This window comes from Bufo gargarizans, chromosome 9, assembly GCF_014858855.1.
Source record: "Bufo gargarizans isolate SCDJY-AF-19 chromosome 9, ASM1485885v1, whole genome shotgun sequence".
Lineage (NCBI taxonomy): Eukaryota > Metazoa > Chordata > Amphibia > Anura > Bufonidae > Bufo > Bufo gargarizans.
The window spans coordinates 97380456-97400385 of NC_058088.1; the positions used below are offsets into that span (position 1 = coordinate 97380456).

A 19930-nucleotide genomic window follows, 5' to 3' on the forward strand; every position below is an offset into this window, starting at 1 on the left:
GCCGACGCGCTCGTCCTTCCGTGGCGCGAATTCTCCCTTCTGTACGTCTTTCCTCCTTTTCCCCTCCTGCCACGGGTTCTTCGGAGGATCGCGGCAGAGGGCGTCCCCGCGATTCTAATCGCCCCGGATTGGCCCCGCCGGTCTTGGTACGCCGACCTAATGTTGCTGTTGGCAGACGCACCGTGGCCACTGCCCTCCAGGGAAGACCTTCTCTCTCAGGGACCGATCTTCCACGAGCATTTAGGCTCGCTACGTTTGACGGCGTGGCTATTGAGACCGCCGTCTTAACGCGACGGGGTTTCTCCGCGGACGTAGTCCGCACCATGATCCGGGCTCGTAAGCCCGTATCCTCTAGGATCTACTATCGGGTTTGGAGGTCCTATCTGGGGTTCTATGAGTCCCGGAGCATCCCACCTCTCCGGTTTTCTCTTCCCACAATCCTGTCCTTCCTCCAGTCGGGTCTGGACCTGGGGCTGTGCCTCAGTTCTCTGAAGGGTCAGATTTCGGCGCTGTCTATTCTTCTCCAGCGTCCCCTGGCCCCTCTAGGGCCAATTAAGACCTTTTTACAAGGGGTGGCTCACTCTGTTCCGCCGTGCCGCCCTCCAGTTCCTTCCTGGGACCTGAATGTGGTGCTCTCGTCGCTCCAATCAGCCCCCTTCGAGCCTTTACGGGAGGTCTCCCTTCGCCTTCTGTCCTGCAAGGTCATCTTTCTTGTGGCCGTCACGTCTCTCCGACGGGTGTCGGAGTTAGCGGCTCTTTCTTGCTCCGAACCTTTCCTGATCTTCCACCAGGATAAGGTTGTGCTTCGGCCTGTCCCGACTTTCCTGCCAAAGGTGGTCTCCGCCTTTCACATCAATGAGGACATCGTCCTTCCGTCGCTCTGTCCCTCTCCTTCCCACCCCAGAGAACGGGAACTGCACCGTCTGGATGTGGTCAGGGCGTTGAGGATTTACTTGGAGGTCACCGGGTCCTTTCGGCGCACGGACTCCCTGTTTGTGGTTCCGGAGGGTTCGCGCAAAGGGTTGGCGGTCTCCAAGGTGGCTATTGCCCGTTTCATTAAACTGGCGGTGTCTGAGGCTTATCGAGCCAAGGGCAGACCTCCGCCTTTCGGCGTCACTGCTCATTCCACCAGAGCAGTCGGAGCTTCCTGGGCGCAGAGGCATCGGGCCTCGGCTGAACAGTTGTGCAAAGCAGCCACTTGGTCCTCTCTGCACACTTTCACAAAGTTCTATAGGGTGCATACGCATGCATCAGCGGATGCTGCTTTGGGCCGCCTGGTTTTGCAGGCAGCGGTTTCCTGATGCTCTGGTGGTGTTCCGCCTTGGGTTTGTGGTCCCTCCCTTCTTGGACTGCTCTTGAACGTCCCAAGGTCTGTGTCCCCCAAGGAAAATGGGCGAGAAAAGGAGATTTTTGTATAACTTACCAGTTAAATCTCTTTCTCGCTCTTCCTTGGGGGACACAGCACCCACCCTTCTGTGTTTGGTTACAGGGTTATGGTCTGGCGCCCCGTTGGGTTGCTGGCTGGTTGTTTCCGTTATTGGTTGTTATCCTTTCACTACTTGGACACGCAACTGGTAGCCTCTATCTCCAGGCTGAGGGTATAGCTGATGGAGGAGGGGCTTAACAGTTTTACTTAGTGTCACGCCTCCTAGGGAGCTGAGCTATACCCAAGGTCTGTGTCCCCCAAGGAAGAGCGAGAAAGAGATTTAACTGGTAAGTTATACAAAAATCTCCTTTTTGGGTTCTGCAGCAGGGCATATGTTGAGACAGGGTCACAATAATCAGGGTGTATTTGATTTAAATCAAACTGATTTAAATCACTAGTCAGTAAGGCTTGATTTAAATCATAGTTTTCTACATTAAGGCCTCATGCACACGACAGTTTATTTTCACGGTCCGCAAAAACGGGGTCCGTAGGTCCGTGACCGTTTTTTCGTCCGTGGGTCTTCCTTGATTTTTGGAGGATCCACGGACATGAAAAAAATGTCGTTTTGGTGTCCGCCTGGCCGTGCGGAGCCAAACGGATCCGTCTTGAATTATAATGCAAGTCAATGGGGACGGATCCGTTTGACGTTGACACAATATGGTGCCATTTCAAACGGCTCCGTCCCCATTGACTTTCAATGTAAAGTCTGGAGTTCTTTTTATACCATCGGATCGGAGTTTTCTCCAATCCGATGGTATATTTTAACTTGAAGCGTCCCCATCACCATGGGAACGCCTCTATGTTAGAATATACTGTCGGATATGAGCTACATCGTGAAACTCAGATCCGACAGTATATTCTAACACAGAGGCGTTCCCATGGTGATGGGGACGCTTCAGGTTAGAATATACTAGAAACTGTGTACATGACTGCCCCCTGCTGCCTGGCAGCACCCGATCTCTTACAGGGGGCCGTGATCAGCACAATTAACTCCTCAGGTGCCGCACCTGAAGGGGTTAATTGTACTGTCATATCCCCCTGTAAGAGATCAGGGCTGCCAGGCAGCAGGGGGCAGACCCCTCCCCAGTTTGAATATCATTGGTGGCCAGTGCGGCCCCCCCTCCCTCCCTCTATTGTAATAAATCGTTGGTGGCACAGTGTGCGCCCCCCTCCCTCTATTGTAATAAATTGTTGGTGGCACAGTGTGCGCCCCCCCATCGGGGCCCCCCCATTCCTCCCTCTATTGTAATAAATCGTTGGTGGCACAGTGTGCGCCCCCTATCGGCCCCCCTCCCTCTATAGCAGTAACAACATTGGTGGCCAGTGTGGGGCTCCGATCGGTAACCATGGCAACCAGGAAGCTACTGCAGCCCTGGTTGCCATGGTTACTTAGCAATAGTACAATAGTAGAAGATTCATACTTACCTGCTTGCTGCTGCGATGTCTGTGACCGGCCAGGAGCTCCTCCTACTGGTAAGTGACAGTTCATTTAGCAATGCGCCGCACAGACCTGTCACTTACCAGTAGGCGGAGCTCCCGGCCCGACACGAACATCGCAGCAGCAAGCAGGTAACTATGAATCTTCTACTATTGTACTATTGCTAAGTAACCATGGCAACCAGGACTGCAGTAGCGTCCTGGTTGCCATGGTTACCGATCGGAGCCCCAGCGATTAAACTGGGACTCCGATCGGAACTCCGCTGCCACCAATGGGGGGGGGAGATGGGAGGCCGCACACTGGCCACCAATGTTGTTACTGCTATAGAGGGAGGGGGGGCCGATGGGGGGCGCACACTGTGCCACCAACTATTTATTACAATAGAGGGAGGGAGGGGGGGCCCGATGGGGGGGCGCACACTGGCCACCAAGCTATTATTACAATAGAGGGAGGGGGGGGGGGCCGCACTGGCCACCAATGATATTCAAACTGGGGAGGGGGGGGGGGCAGCCCTGATCTCTTAGGTTAGTTTCACACTAGCGTTCGGCTGTCCGCTCGTGAGCTCCGTTTGAAGGGAACGCTTCCGTCCAGCCCTGATGCAGTCTGAATGGATGCGGATCCGCTCAGACTGCATCAGTCTGGCGGCGTTCAGCCTCCGCTCCGCTCAGCAGGCGGACACCTGAACGCTGCTTGCAGCGTTTGGATGTCCGCCTGGCCGTGCGGAGGCGTGCGGATCCGTCCAGACTTACAATGTAAGTCAATGGGGACGGATCCGTTTGAAGATGCCACAATATGGCTCAATCTTCAAGCGGATCCGTCCCCCCATTGACTTTCAATGTAAAAGTCTGGACGGATCCGCTCAGGCTAATTTCACACTTAGCTTTTTTTTTGCAAATATAATGCAGACGGATCCGTTCTGAACGGAGCCTCCGTCTGCATTATTATGATCAGATCCGTTCAGAACGGATCCGATCGAACGCTAGTGTGAAAGTAGCCTTACAGGGGGATATGATAGTACAATTAACCCCTTCAGGTGCCGCACCTGAAGGGGTTAATTGTACGGATCACGGCCCCCTGTAAGAGATCGGGTGCTGCCAGGCAGCAGGAGGCAGTATTGTATACAGTTTGTAGTATATTCTAAATAGAAGCGTCCCCATCACCATGGGAACGCCTCTGTGTTACGATATACTGTCGGATGAGTTTTCACAAAGTGAAAACTTAGATCTGAAAAAGCTTTTATGCAGATGGATCTTCGGATCCGTCTGTATGAAAGCAACCTACGGCCACGGATCACGGCCACGGATGCCAATCTTGTGTGCATCCGTGTTCTTTCACGGACCCATTGACTTGAATGGGTCCGTGAACCGTAGGACAGGTCATATTTTTTTGACGGACAGGATACACGGATCACGGCCTCGGCTGCAAAACGGTGCATTTTCCGATTTTTCCACGGACCCATTGAAAGTCAATGGGTCCGCGAAAAAAAAACGGCACAACGGCCACGGATGCACACAACGGTCGTGTGCATGAGGCCTCAGACTAATTCTTGCTGGTATAACTTATAATATGCAAGTAGATGAAGATTTTTAGAATAACTTTTCATATTAGTTTGATTAGGTTGATTCTGTATTCATAGGTTTGTAGAAGTTAGGATTAAGGTCTTTTTTTCAACTCTGTTCATGTAATAACATTTTTGCTGTGACGAAAGAGCCATGTGATCTCTGCTGAGTCAAATTCAGTTTTGGGAACTGCAAAAGTAAGGCTACTTTCACACTGGCGTTTTGGCTTTCCGTTTGTGAGATCCGTTCAAGGCTCTTACAAGCAGTCCAAAACGGATCAGTTTTGCCCTAATGCATTCTGAATGGAAAAGGATCCGCTCAGAATGCATCAGTTTGCCTCCGTTCTGTCTCCATTCCGCTTTGCAGTGTTTTGCTGTCCGTCTGACGAAATTGAGCCTGTCCTGGCATACAATGTAAGTCAATGAGGACGGATCCGTTTGTTATGATCCAATCTGGCACAATAGAAAACGGATCCGTCCTCCATTAACTTTCAATGGTATTCAAGACGGATCCGTCTTGACCATGTTAAAGATAATACAAACGGATATGTTCTGAACGGATGCAGACGTTTGTATTATCTGTACGGATGCGCACCAAACGCGAGTGTGAAAGTGGCCTAAACCAAGCATCTGTGGTAATATCTTGTAGGCAGAGAAACTGTGACATGACATTGTGAATGAATTAATGGAATTTATTTACCAATTATTATTTTTTTAGCATATACAGCCTTATTCTAAATCATTAAAAAACAAATCTTTATTTCATGATGGAATAACCTTTTGAATGGTAATATTTTCCTCAAAAAGATATAGATATATATATTTATATTTATTTGCCCCGACAATAATACTGGGAGGCATCGCCTCGCCTCCGTGGTATGGTAACGGTCGTGAAGATGTCGGATAGCCTCCTGTGGCAACACATTCTAAGCTCTTTAAACTTGCAGCTGTAGTTCAGCCAAGATGGTTGTTGGCTTCTGTGAATGGAGATCTAGTGTTCGAGCTGGTCAGGGGAGCTGCTGGATGCCCGGAGGAACATGTTGTGTAGTGCTCTGATGTGGCCATCAGTAGTACCATGGCAGCCTCTGCTTTCTTCATTGAATGCTATTGATTGCTGCATGAGCATTATCAGATGGACTGGAGGGCATCTGCCATCATGCATAGTGCGGAGACGCACAGGAGCCCCAAAAAGATAACTTGGCGGCACCACTAAACATGCTCTTCCATGGTATCCAGCAGCTTCTCTGGCTAGCTTAATCCCCAGATTTTGAGGATTTGACCTCAGAAACCACCATTGACCTGTTGGAGCTCCGTACGTTTGATGCCCGCGCCTGGTATCAGGTTGCATTCACTTGATTCGGACTGATCTGATAAGCTGCGTGCCATTAGGCTATGGCTACACGGCAACTTTAGCTGTTGCACAACCAATTATCGTAAACGTCGCTGTGCTACTGTACATCATAACATAATGAAAGTGAATGGGGCCATGTAGCGACCTGCAAGTTACCTTGATGCACAAGTCACCAAATCTACAGAAATTCTGGCTATTTATGTGTCGCAGACCTGACAACCTGCGGGTAGCGGTGCAACTTTCATTATGCTACAGTATGGCATTGCAAGGTCACCATAAAGACCCCCCCCCCCCCAACCCCACCTCATTCTGTCTATATTTGTGGCCCGTAACATAAAACGACCATTAACCAGTGTGCCAGGAACTGAGAAGCAGACGGGAGGATTCACACAGAGCAGAGTTGGCCTTGGTGTTGGCATGTCTGTTGTTTTCTGTTGTTTACAACCCAGTCTCCACAGGCAAATGTCATCTGATTGCCCGATGATGCCCATGTAAGCACATTTTGGCAGATGGGACAGACGGCCTGCATTCACACAGCTTGGCATTCACTGGCCCTATTGTGTTTGCTGTCTGTCTGTTTCAATGCTGTCAGATTCCTGTGACTGTACAGTCTTTCAGAACATGCCATTTACTGATATATAAAATGTTTTTTTTTTTTTTTTTTTTCTCCATTGCAGTTATAAACAGCAGAAATTCAATTTATTACGAGAAGAAAATGAAGGATATGCTAAATTAATTTCAGAGCTTGGGCAAGATCTGTCGGGGAGTATAACAAGCGATTTAATCCTGGAGAATATCAAATCCTTGATTGGTATGGCGGGTTTCTTAGCCATGTTCTTTGTTTCTCATGAACAGTTTTGATCGATATTGCTATTGTATTAAAGGAATGTTTCAGCGGTTTTATTTTTTTTTTGTTTTTTTTTCTTCTTTACTGGAACGTATTTGTTTTTGTAATTGGGTTTTATTAAAGAGTAATTAAACTTTACTTTACATTTTTGTTAACCTGTTCCTAATGCTCTAATAACACTTTTTGTAATCTAGTTTATTCATGTATTTCGTATTTTTATTATACCTTTCTCTACCTAAAGCACACGTTTTGCCGTGCGCTTAAAATTTACTTGACTTGTATGCAGAGTACGGGCTGTAGACATTCTATCAATGGAGCCGCAGCGCAGTGAGTACGGGCAGGAGCTCGGCTGATAGATTTCACACTGAGGGGTGCTGAGAAGCTTGCAGTATATGAGAATATACCAACGATTGATTTTAGTCATGAATACATTCCAGTAAAGTAAAATGCACCCAAAAGGCCTCTATAACCAGAAATATCATATTCTATTGAAATTACAGGTTTTTTTTGTTTGTTTTTCTTTCTAATTTTAAAACCATAAAATTTTCCTCTTGAAAGAGTTCTATCTGGGACATTCAGAGTGTATTGACTTGCTTCTGTCTCAAGAACAGGGTCTCAAAGTGAACAGAGAGCTAACTGCGCATGCGCAGCGTCCTCTCCATTTACCGCTATGGGACTTCAGAAAATAGCTGCGCAAGTGAAGGAGTGTACCCCTTTATTTGACCATTAATACCATGAGGAGCAGCTCATTTATTCCACTTGCACTCAGTTTCCCAGAAGTTTTTATATACACAGTTGTCAAACTTATTGACAACTGTGAAATTTTGGCCTTCTAATTTCCTTCTTTTTATGTACCACCGTATTATATTAAAATGGTAAGATATTTAATGTTTTTTTTGGGGGGGAATTAAGTGTTGGTAACCTACCCTCAGGATAGGTCATCAGTATCTGAACTGTGGGGGTTCAACTCCCGGCCTTCCGCTGCGGCCCCTTCCTAGTATATCGAGCAAAGTAACCAACATTATACAGTTGAAACTCGATAAATTTGAATATTGTGCAAAGTTCATTTATTTCAGTAATGTAAATTTATGTGACATATGTTACATGCAAAGCGAGATATTTCAAGCCTTTATTTGTTATAATTTGGATGATTATGGCTCACCGCTTATGAAACCCCAAAGTCACAATCTCAGGTACCCTTTGCTCAGGGGGTATGGATTAATTAGCCGACTAGAGTGTGACACTGAGCCTAGAATATTGAACCTTTTTCACAAAATTCAAATTTTAAGCGGCATTAATGCAATTCCCTTTTTTTTTTTTTTTAGCATTTCTGAAATAAATGGACTTTTGCATGATATTCTAATTTTTCGAGTTTCACCTGTATAATAGCTGGGATGGTTATTGCTGCTCAGTACTGATCTGTCCAAGTCACTTGCGGCTGAACTACCAAGGAAGAGGCTGCAGTGCTCGGCAAAATGCTGCAGCCCCGTCCAGTTGCTGATGAGCAGGAGTTTCGGGTGTCAGACCTTCAGCGATCAGATATTGATAACCTATCCTGGGGAGTGGTCATTAATGGGGGATGTGCAAGAATGGGGAGTACTTACCCCCCCCACACACACACTTGGCTGGAACAATAAAGGGAAGTTTGTTTACCTGCTTGCTGGCTCCCCTGTTCCTTCTCCTCCAGGCCTGCGATGCTCCAGTTTGACATTGCTGCAGCTAATCGCTGGCCGCGGAGGTGACCGGTTCCCCTTATGTCATGTGACCATATGTTATCTTCGGCAGTCTCGTAAAAATTACATGGAGCAGCCGTGGACATGCTCGACCAGCACTCCTTTCAAATGGGTCCCCTTTTTCTCATGATCGCTGGGGTCCCAGCATTCGGGCTCCTACCGATTATCATCTGTCCTGTGGATAGGTGATGAGTGTCAATCTTTGTACAACCCCTATAATTTTTATTTGGTTTTTACAGCGCATTGCAGTAATTATTTCACACTTGGAAATATTGTCATCTGCGTATCGAACCATGTCTCTGTCAATTCAGTCACTGTTAGAGATGAGCACATACAGGTGAAACTCGAAAAATTAGAATATTGTGCAAAAGTCTATATTTATTTTGGTAATGCAAATTAAAAATAATTGCATTAATGCAGCTTAAAATTAGAATTTTGTGGAAAGGTTCAATATTCTAGGCTCAAAGTGTCACACTCTAGTCAGCTAATTAATCCATACCCCCTGAGCAAAGGGTACCTCAAAATTTTGACTTTGGGGTTTCATAAGCTGTAAGACATAATCATCCAAATTATAACAAAGGCTTGAAATATCTCGCTTTGCATGTAATGAGTCTGTCACATATGTTGGTTTCACCTTTTAAGTTGCATTACTGAAATAAATGAACTTTGCACGATATTCTAATTTTTCGAGTTTCACCTGTAGATAATGGGCACAAAAATCAATTTGTGCCGACCTATGAAATAGTTGAGAGGAATGAGAATGACTTGAAGGTCAGTCTCATTATTTGTATTTGCACTGACATTGATCAGCAAGGACTGCAGCCGGAAATGCCATAGGTGCCAACTGGCCTTCCCTTGTAATGGCCGCATTTAGATTGTGCCAGGTTGACCTCAGCCCTGCTTTATGCTCTCAGGTATTCAGATTCCTGTCTGAGCTGAATGGCAGAGACAGGTCTTTAAAAATAAAAATAACGTGTTTTGGTCTATTGTGTGTCATATTTTATTATATTATAATATAATATATTTTAATTCTGTCTAGATCGCCCCTTTAATATTTTCTAAATTGATTTTATTTTTTTAAGGATGTTTTAACTTGGATCCAAATAGAGTTTTAGATATCATCTTGGAAATATATGAATGCAGACCAGATCATGATGATTTTTTTGTCCCACTACTTGAATCTTACATGGGTATGTGTGAACCTCAGACGCTCTGCCACATCCTTGGATTTAAATTCAAGTTTTACCAGGTAAAGCCGGTAGTTCCATTTATAATGTTTGAGTACTGGGTTTGGTTTTCTATTGCTTTTGGTCTTCATGAGCTGCTTGTCTTTGTAGGAGCCTAATGGAGAGACCCCCACTTCTTTGTACAGAGTCGCTGCTGTTCTTCTACAATATAATTTGATTGATTTGGAAGACCTTTATGTACATGTAAGTCTAAAAGTGAGAAAAGTTATCTTACTTGTTGTCAGATGCTGTTTGACAGGTTAGTCTTCTGTATTCGCAAATAATCTAAAAATTGCTCTTCAAGTATTCACTATGTAACTTTTTGCTCTAGCTTCTGCCATTAGATAGCAGCATTCTTGAAGAACACAAAAAAGAAGTTGTAGAAGCGAGACAGCTAATGAGAAAAATGACGATGGTGGTTCTTTCATCTGAAAAGTCTGAAGAAAAAGATAAGGAGAAAGAAAAGGACGAGGAAAAAGCAGAGAAGGTAAAAGTTATAGTCTGCTAAACCTTTGCTGATTTCTGAAATTCTCGTTATGCATACTGGTGATTATTTATGTGTATTCTGCCTTTCTTGAAGGGTTTTGACATAAGGATATACATTAAACACTCGTGCCTTGCAGCGCTGGGGTCCTAGGTTTGAATCGGACCAAGGACAACATCTGCATGGAGTTTATGTTCTCCCCGTGTTTGCGTGTGTTTCCTTTGGGTTCTCCGGTTTTCTCCCATACTGATAGACCTTAGATTGTGAGCCCCATTGGGGACAGTTGGATGCTAATGTCTGCGGAATATAGTAGCGCTGTATAAGTGCATAAAAATAAATAAAATGGCTGTACACTGGCCTGCTGCTAAGAAGTCCCCTGCTGGCCATCTGCGGAACGGGCACGCCGTCAGTAGTGGCAGTCATATGGTTTACTCTGACAGCTGCATAGTTCTCAGCGCGGGCACTGGACAGTGGCTGAATCGGCCAGCTGTGGGTTTATTGTGCCACAGCATGCCCTGTATACCTAATGTAAGTCATATTCGTATAAAGTGGTCTACCACTTTGAACGTTTCCAACAATTTTAAAAACAAAGTTGTGACGACAATTTTAGGACAAAATGTGCAGAAGGCAAAGTAGAAAGGGGCTGGATTTTTTTTGTAATCTGAAAAGTATAATAAAAAGCTGTAATAGAAGATGTAAAAAAAAATAAGGATTAGACAGACTATAGGTAGCTACATAAAAATTCAGGGGCAAAACAAGGGGTACCCCCCCCCCCCCTTCCCCTCCAAAAAAAAAATAAGTTTGAGAAACATGCACATACAATGTCAGAGAAGGGCTGAAAAGGCCAAGTGCTCAAACTGCTCATTAGTTAGGTCAGAAGTACATCCATGCACAAAATGGTATCTGCTTCCTTCCCAGGCCTATTCCACTAGCAATTAGTGGAATTCAGGCCCCCGGTGCTGGCGGATAATTTTGTGTGCTGCTATTAAAGTGTAACTGTATTTATTATATAGTGTAGTGACAGGAATATTAAATATTTCTGTAATAAACTTTATTAGGGAAATGTATTTATTTTTGCTAGAAAACAGGGTGTCAAAAGTCTCTAAATGAGCTTTACCAAGAGACTCTTGTCTTCAGTATTCTACTTAATGCTGAAGACAACTGTACATACAGAGGCAGGCTGGAGCTCACTACCCCAGCCTTGCTATATGTGCCTTCTCTGCCTGCCTATCTGACTTGCTGCAAGTAGAAAAAACTGCTGGCGGCTCTGCTGTTTATCTGTGTTCGCTGAGCGCGTGAAGAGTGAACAGAACTGACGGTGCTTAGTGCTGACTGTGCACTATGTCCCTGTATACCTACTGTCAGGCCCTGAACGCTAGAAACCCTATTCCCTGTTAGTTGCTGAGAGGAGAACGGTTTTCCAGCGCTCAGCACTGACAGTAGCTATACAGGTTGAAGAGATGTGTACTCCGCACACCTTGAATCCAATGTGGGTGCCTGTGAGAGTGGTAGAACAAGTGTAAGGTTAATCCACGGCACTCCAATTCTTGTGCAAATGTTTTTACATTTTATTTTGTTTATAGATTATTGTTATATACATCCAGAGTGAATAATTAGTATGTCGCCACATAAATCATAATTCCCAGACGTTTCGGTCTAGTGTGACCTTCCTCAGCGGCAGAGCAGTAGGTGTGACGCTGGATTAACCTTACAGTAGCTATACAGGGACATTCGCTAACCACTGGCAGTTCTGTTCTCTCTTCCTTGTGCGCAGTAACTGAGAAACGCAGGGAATAGAGAGAAACCAGCATGGAGGAGCTGAGCAGAGTGATCTATAGCCTTGTAAGAAGATTCAGCATAATGTGTAATTAATATATTAGGTCACTGCTCCTTCTGAGTATGTTTGTATATGGAGGCCATATTTTCAATGACTGACAGCTCTCTAGGTATATACACTTACACAGAGAACGTTATCAATCACTGATAATTGCCAAATGGGCCGTCTTAAACTCAGAACGAGATTAGAATGTGTGAAAATTACACGTTTTCCATAGTTGTTTGCGATGAGATAGAGATATATCTCTAATATTATATCCTGTATAAGTGTGTGGGTATAGAGAGCTGTCAGTCGCTGATGGGGCCACTCTCTGGGCTGCGGAGCTTAGAGCAGACACATTAATGAATAAATCACAAGTTTTACAAAATATTTTTTTTTTTTACTAGAAAACTATATCACTATGATATATGTTTGGAGATTGCACTAATTCTGTTTAAAGGATTATTTTCATGTTGGACAGTTATGGGATATCCACAGGTTATGCTATAAATGTCTGAGATGCGGGACAAACCTCTGGGATTCACGCTAATCTTAAACTGGTGGGTGTGTGTGTGATATATAGATAGATAGATATATCTGTATATATATATATCTATCTATCTATCTCTATATATATATATATATATATATATATATATATATATATATATATATATATCTATATATATATATATATCTATATATATATATATCTATATATATATATATCTATATATATATATATATCTATATCTATCTGTGTGTGTTAGGTGTCAAAATTTCTGTTTGGTTCAGACTTTTTCTTTTTAATCATTAAGCATTTTTAAAAAAAATGTGAATTGACACGTTGCCACAAAATTGCATGAAGGCGCCTCTGTGCTCGAAGTGCCGAGTACAGTTTGGGAAATTTGCCTGTATGACTTTTCTATTTCGTAATTTGTGTTATTTGTGCGTATCAAAAACTAAACTGTCCTAGCTAATGGCGCTAGCGGTGAAATGGTAAAAGACGCTATTCCCAGTGGCCACTGGAGTTGACACTTCTGCATAATGCATATTGGATCTGTCATTTCTGCATGGAAGGGAGGAAACGTGGGAGGTGTGTTTGTGGTCGTGTTGTAGTAGCCGCTGTGTACTTTTAGATAACTATGGGCATTGGTGACTGACGTGGCATTTGGAAAATAATGTCTTTTTGCTTTCTAATTCATGAGTCTCATACATTCTCCATTCTTATGGTTGTCCTGCTAATGGCAACTGGTACCTGCAAACAGAACCTCATTTCCACCCATTGCATTTGCCTGTAGTGTTTTATGTTCTTGGTATTATTCTGATTCTTTTCCTTAAGTTTTCTTTGAAATTGGATTGTGCAGAATGACTTCATGCTTTGTTTAGTTTAGTGCCGAGGATGTAAATAAAATTGCAGAACTGTCCTCAAGAGGCAGCGAAAATGAGCCGAACGCAAGCTTCAATTCATATTTTATTGTTGAAAGCAGCATAATTTCATTATATGCTCAGCGGTAAAATTATTAACTTACAAAGAATGTTCATTATTTCCCGGTGTCCCAGCATATTTATTACTTCTGCAGACATGTTACTTTGATGCCCTTTTTACTTTTCAGGAAAGTCGTCTTAAGACATTTTTGTAAACTTTTAAGATGGTTTTTATTTTAAAGGGATATTCCCATCTCAACAGTTAGAAAATGTCATAAAAGTCCGATATAGGGATGAGCGTATCGACTTCGGATGAAACATCTGAAGTCTATTCGCATAAAACTCAGTTCTAATACTGTACGGAGCTCCGATGAGCCGAAGTTATTGCTTCGCGTGTTAACTTCATAAATTAGTTTGTACTGGAAAAAATATATATATATAAATTCCCGAACTCTGGTTCGGTTCCAAGGTACCACTTGCTTTGCGAAGCAATAACTTCGTCTCATCTGAGCCAATACATTCGAATACTTTACAGAGCTCCTCCTCCGTACAGTATTAGAACAAAGTTTTATGCGATTCAACTTTGGAGGTTTCATCTGAAGTCGATTCGCTCATTCCTAGTCAGATGGGTGAGGGTCCCACTCCTAAGACCTGCTGCTATGTCCAGAATGGGGCCCACCAAGTGAACAGAGAGCATACTTTATCAAAGTAAACATTGTTTAAAGCTTCCCTTATACTTTAGCTAAATGTCGGCTGTGTATTGGGAAACGCATGATTGCGCATATCGGATTATAAACGTGCCCAATCATATGTTCCTCTGGCAGAAAAGCCAATGTCGGTGTTATCTGACAGACTTATTCTCAGCATTTTGACAGAAATATGCCCACTGATCTATGCTGATCACTTCTAATGGTGGAGTTGGCAGGGTGGTTTCTGGACTCCAGACCACCCCTGCTTATGACTGGCCTAACTCGAACCATTATTGAAAAGCTTTACTTGGTTACAGTGATGCCGAGTTAGCTCACACATCCGTTTCACTGGTCCAGCAGGCTGTTCAGGCAGAGAATCAGAGAGACAGATCTGGCCTAGTCGGATACTGCCTTTCGCCGCCGGACCCCATTGACTATAATTGGATCCGTGGCCGCCTTCCAGCAAGAATGCGCAGTTTTGGCTAAAGAAATAACAATGCATGCAGCATTTTTTGTGTGAGCGAAACCTGGCACTCATGCCAGTGTAGATCCCTGCCAGATCCGATTATAGTCAGTGAGGTCCTGCAGTGACAGGCAGCATCCGACTAGGCCAGATCTGGTATCCTGTACCAGATAAGCTAAACGGAGGTGTGGACCAACCAAGTGTTAAGTCTTATAAGTCACTTGTGAATACGGTCTGATACAAGCCACTATCTCTCTGGCTTGGCTTACTTGGGCTGTGTTCATATCTGCGTCCGTCAGAAATGCCAGGCAAAATAATTCTGCATGCTGAACAACGGGACAATTTGGCAATTTTGTTGTGCTGCTCCTATAACGGATCAGTACAATGTTAATAAGAATGGCAATGTGAACAAGGCCTTACTGATTGCGGTTGGTTTCTTCTCAGGCTCCTGACAACCAGAAACTTGGATTACTGGAAGCTCTTCTGAAGATCGGGGACTGGCAGCATGCCCAAAGCATAATGGATCAGATGCCTCCATTTTATGCCACATCACATAAGCCAATTGCATTAGCACTGTGTCACCTTATCCATGTCACTATAGAGCCCCTGTACCGAAGGTACTTTCACCAGTCCTTTAATTACCATTGTCAAGGAGAGTAACTCCCCATGGTCTTTTCAGTGTAACGCTAGATATTTAATGTTTGTAAAGGAATAATGGGAGTGTCTGTCAAAGTTTAGAGGGGTTTTCCAAGACCTTTATACTGATGACCTATTCCCTGCATAAGTTATCAGTATAGGATCTGTAGGGGGGTCTGAGGGGGCTCAGCTGCTTGGGGCCAGTTCTTAGTACCATTTCACCAGGAAACAGCAAAATGATACAGCCCCTTTAAATAATCCAAATAATACTGCATTGTTTAATTATTTAACTAGTTATTATTCTGGTCTCTTAATGAGGGATCCAAAATAAAGGCAGGTAAGAGGAGGCTGAAATAACATTTGGTTATTAAAGGGGCTTTCCATGGTTTTTATACTGATGACCTACCCTCGGGATAGGTCATCGGTATGTGATTGGTGTGGGTCCAGTGCCTAGCAGTAGTGCCGCAGCCTTCTCTTACCTAGCACAGTGCCGTACATTGTATAGCGGCTGTGCTTGGTATCGCAGCTCATCCCCACAATGGGGCTGAGCTGCTCCTAGGCCGTGATTGATGTACAGTGATGTCACATTGCCTAGGCTAAGCTGCGAGCTCCAGTGCCTTCTAAAACAGCTGATCTGCAGTGGGGTTGCGACTTGGACCCCCGCAGATCTAATATTGATGACCTTGGTCATCAATATGAGAAAATAGGAGCACCCCTTTTAAAGGGCTTTTTTTTTTTTTTTTTTTTTTTCTTCTAACACAAAACTGATTGTGTTTTCTAAGTCTTGCTGTTGTAATCTCTATTGATAAGGTCAAATGTTGCTCAGACAACGATATTAAAATATTTTTCAGCCCTGTTGCAATTTATGGTGATCAGTTTGGCGTCACGCGCACATTGATTGCCATTCCTACTAATACCACTGTTGATAGGGCTGGACTGATAATTATTGATACACTGATCTGGCCATAAATCAGCTGAGAAGAGCTGGAGACTGAGCGGCAGCTGGCGACTGTTCTATACTGTGACACATACAAGCTACAGAAGCCAAGTGGCGCAACATTTTGAATAAGGCCATATGGCAGAATCTATGTGCTGTACATTTTGTATGTAATATCTTTTTTATTATTTTTTTAATTTTTTTTAATTGTCTCCTAGGGTTGGAGTGCCCAAAGGTGCCAAGGGATCTCGTGTGTTCTCAGTGTGCAGCAAGAAGGCCCCCAAACCAGTGGAATGCTTTGAAGACTTAAGAAGGGATGTTTTCAGCATGCTTTGTTTCCTTGGACCATACCTGTCCCATGATCCCATTTTACTAGCAAAAATAGTCCGTCTGGGCAAATCTTTCATGAAGGCTTATGAGGTTTGAGTCTTTCATTTTGGCTACGGTCGATAATGGGGGGTGATTTATCAGTTTGATACTCCCTCCACTGCCAGAAGATACAGGCCTCGTCATAAATTAGGCACATCCTCCAACAGTCCATGCGCCTCGACTGAAATCTACTCCAGCCCCTGACTGCAGGAGATTTCAGTCATTTATGCCAGTTTCTTGGTATAAATGTTGGTGAATTTGCCGGATTATTGGCCACTTCCCAGTGCCGAGGGTGGTGTAAAAAAGCAGACAGCCCCTAAAATTTAAGTGCTGTAATATGTTTAAAAAGCCGCATAACAGGGCTGTGCGACTTTATCAAAAAGGGCGCAGGTAGTTTTACTAAATAACCCCCAATGTCTTCTCTTTTCTCTTGTGTTGGTTTTACTTATTTCCCCCAAGTGCTTCTAAACTTTTATCTGAAAGCTTTTTCATAATTTGATAACATCATAAAATCTGCGTTCCCCATTACATGGAAACCACAAGAATGACTCTAGATGTGTGGGGACTGAATTCAAGGAAGTCAAATAGAATAGATTTCCCCAATTCAAAGAGCTCATTCTCCCCTAGGTTTTATTGGTTGTCACTGACTTATGTCGAGGAATGGCGTGTCCTATTTTAACCCTGTGGTGTTGTAAATGATCAGGACTTCCGGACCGAATTATTGTCCTGGTAAAGTCCACCATTCTCAGCTTTGCCCAGATTCATCTAACGTGCCCTTCCTCTTGGGTTTCATTCAGAGGAATGTTTCAGTACATCTAGATATGGCAGCATGGCCACAAGCCAGATGCTGTGGTGTAGTGTATTATACTGCACTGTCAGCTATAACCCTGCATGACTTCGGTAGTGCTGTATACTGTGTCCCATGTCAGCATTTTCCCTCACACAATATACTGGGATACTGAATGGGCAATAGAGCAGAGCTGATGAAAAGGAGAATTAGAGCAATTGGCAACCAACCAAGTTGCCACTTTTTTATTTTTAGGCTACTTTCACACTGGCGTTTTGAATTCCGTTTGTGAGATCCGTTTTAGGGATCTCACAAACTGTTCAAAACAGATCAGTTCAGCACCAATGCATTGTGAATGGATAAGGATCCGTTCAGAATGCATCAGTTTGACTCTGTTCTGCCTCCATTCCGCACTGGATGCAGACACCAAAACGACTTAGGCTTTTAAAAAGTCAAAACGGATCCGTCCTGACTTACAATGTAAGTCAATGGGGATGGATCAGTTTTCACTGACACAATATGGTGCAGTTGAAAACTGATCCGTCCCCCATTGACTTTCAATGTAAGTTGGGATGGATCCGTTTTGACTTAGACTTAAAAAAAATAAAAAAAATGCAAACTGATCCGTTCTGAATGGATACAAGCGTTTGCTTTGTAGGTGTGGATCCGTCTGTGCAGATACCAGACGGATCCGCACCTAACGCAGGTGTGAAAGTAGCCTTACGACGTGCCTCTGAAACTGAGGAGTCTGCTTTCTGTGGTCACATACTTCAGCCTTTCCTTTGCACCAGTCTTCTGTATTTAAGTTCATAAATGAGCCCCTTGGTGTCTACCAATATGAGTACACGGACAGACCCTCAGTTGTCAGTTTAGTTTATAAGGTTTAGTAAAGTTTTTTATACCAGTCAGCCATTTCTCTGTAAATTCCTGTCTATTTCTGAGTTGTTCACCTTAGGTAATGTGTAGTGAAATTATTTCCCCATGTGTGCATTCTTTTATTTCCTGCATTTTCTTCTATAGCAGGGATCAGCAACCTCCAGCTGCTGTGAAACTACAACTCCCAGCATGCATACTTGGCTGGTCTTGTAACTCCCATAGAAGTGAAGAGGATTCTGGGAGTTGTAGTTTCAGAACACCTGGGGTGCCAGAGGTTGCTGATCTCTGTTCTATAGGTTAGTGCTGTATATGAGGGTCCTATTTAACGCCTGATGTTGGGCCATAATGCGCTCCTTTATATGATGAAACGGGTCGATTGGCACTAGCTTAAGTCTTCATACTGGCCTTAAAGACCCTGTAGTTATGTTACTTTTAATTTCAAATTAGTAATGAGCGTTTTTATGCATAATAAGTATATACATTTATAATGAAATACCGTGCTTCAGTTGCATGCTCTACAGAACAGTCAAATGCAAACTGCGTAATTTGCTCTTTTATTCTCAGTTTCAGACTGATGCAAGTAAAGCAGAAGAGAGAGAGAGGATTGTAAGTGTTGTGGTTTTAAAGTTGGGACTTTACTGTAACAAAGTAATGTCTGCTAAAACAGGAGTTATAACCTAATAGAGTTTTAGGCGGGATTTGTGTGCGCGCCGCGGCGTGTTATCAGTCAGTGTTTCTCAAGTGTATCATGGCCTGACCATGGGCTGTAGGTAGCTATCAATTTGGGTCTGCTAAATCCATGGTTGGGACAGTAACACGGATGGATAATGCATTCTGTATATGCTTGTGTTTATACATGTGAGCTAACATACCTACCACACATCTATTGAGGTGATGCCAGGGACCTGTCAAAATGATTAGGTCATCATTCTGCTAAGATCATTTTGGAGTCAATAGAATGCAGTCAGAAAGTGTCTGTCATCGGCCTCTGTCTTTGATGGTCTTGTCCTCCAGTCACTGATCAGACTAGCCCAGTGTATTTTTGCCTGTAGCATGGTTAGCAAAATGGGAATCTTCTCACGCTTTTTCTTTTTGTACGGAAAGACATGGAGGTAATTTGGTTTCTGGTATAACCACTTCTCACCGATCCAATATATTTTCCTTTACCACAGGAAGTCCTGTTCAGCTGCTTTTTAAGCATCACGGACCAAGTTTTACTCCCGTCATTAACGTTAATGGATTGTAATGCATGTTTGTCCGAGGAACTTTGGGGCATGATTAAAACATTCCCATACCAATACAGGTAAGTTAAGTGTGTTGTGTTTTGAAAGTGCCCCGCTAGTTTGTTACTTTTTAGAACTTACTAGAGATCCTGATTTTATTTGATGACCTTCCTGTGCAGCCACCCGTAGGCAGGAAAGAACAGTACTGTTTTGAATGTACACGTCAGTTTTTTTTGGTCAGTGATTTCCACCAGGGATTGTGAGCCAAAACCAGGAACGGTGCTACAGAGAGATGAGGTATAATTGAGAGATCTGCACCTGTTCTGTGTTTAGAGCCGCACCTGGTTTTGGCTCAAAATCACTGATGGAAATCGCTGACTGAACACTGATGTGTGAGTAAGGCCTCATGTACACGGCCGTGTTCCGCTGCCGAGAGCGGACCGTGGAAACCCGGCCGGGATTCCTCCTGACAGTATGAGCGCACGGCGTCATTGGTTGCTATGACGCCGTGCCCTCCCTGCTGCCGCCGCAATACAGTAATGCACTGGTGTGTACATGAGGCCTAAGGCATTGGACTGTCATTGGGCTACAGTTACAATTTTGGTCTAGTTTTAAAGTGTATAATCTATTCTAGACTAGCTAC

The 19930-nt window shown here is 43.8% G+C and overlaps 1 protein-coding gene across 1 annotated transcript in view; it reads left to right on the plus strand.

Moving 5' to 3' along the window:
• Positions 1–19476, plus strand: part of LOC122919792 (THO complex subunit 2-like) — a 41686-nt gene extending 22210 nt beyond the window's left edge. Inside the window, exons 7-15 of the mRNA XM_044268979.1 lie at positions 6451–6584; positions 9436–9602; positions 9691–9783; positions 9911–10066; positions 14904–15076; positions 16251–16452; positions 18629–18670; positions 19237–19367; positions 19467–19476. Coding sequence (XP_044124914.1) covers positions 6451–6584; positions 9436–9602; positions 9691–9783; positions 9911–10066; positions 14904–15076; positions 16251–16452; positions 18629–18670; positions 19237–19367; positions 19467–19476 — 1108 coding nt within the window. The remainder of the gene's footprint in view (positions 1–6450; positions 6585–9435; positions 9603–9690; positions 9784–9910; positions 10067–14903; positions 15077–16250; positions 16453–18628; positions 18671–19236; positions 19368–19466) is intronic.
• Positions 19477–19930: the final 454 nt, after the last annotated feature.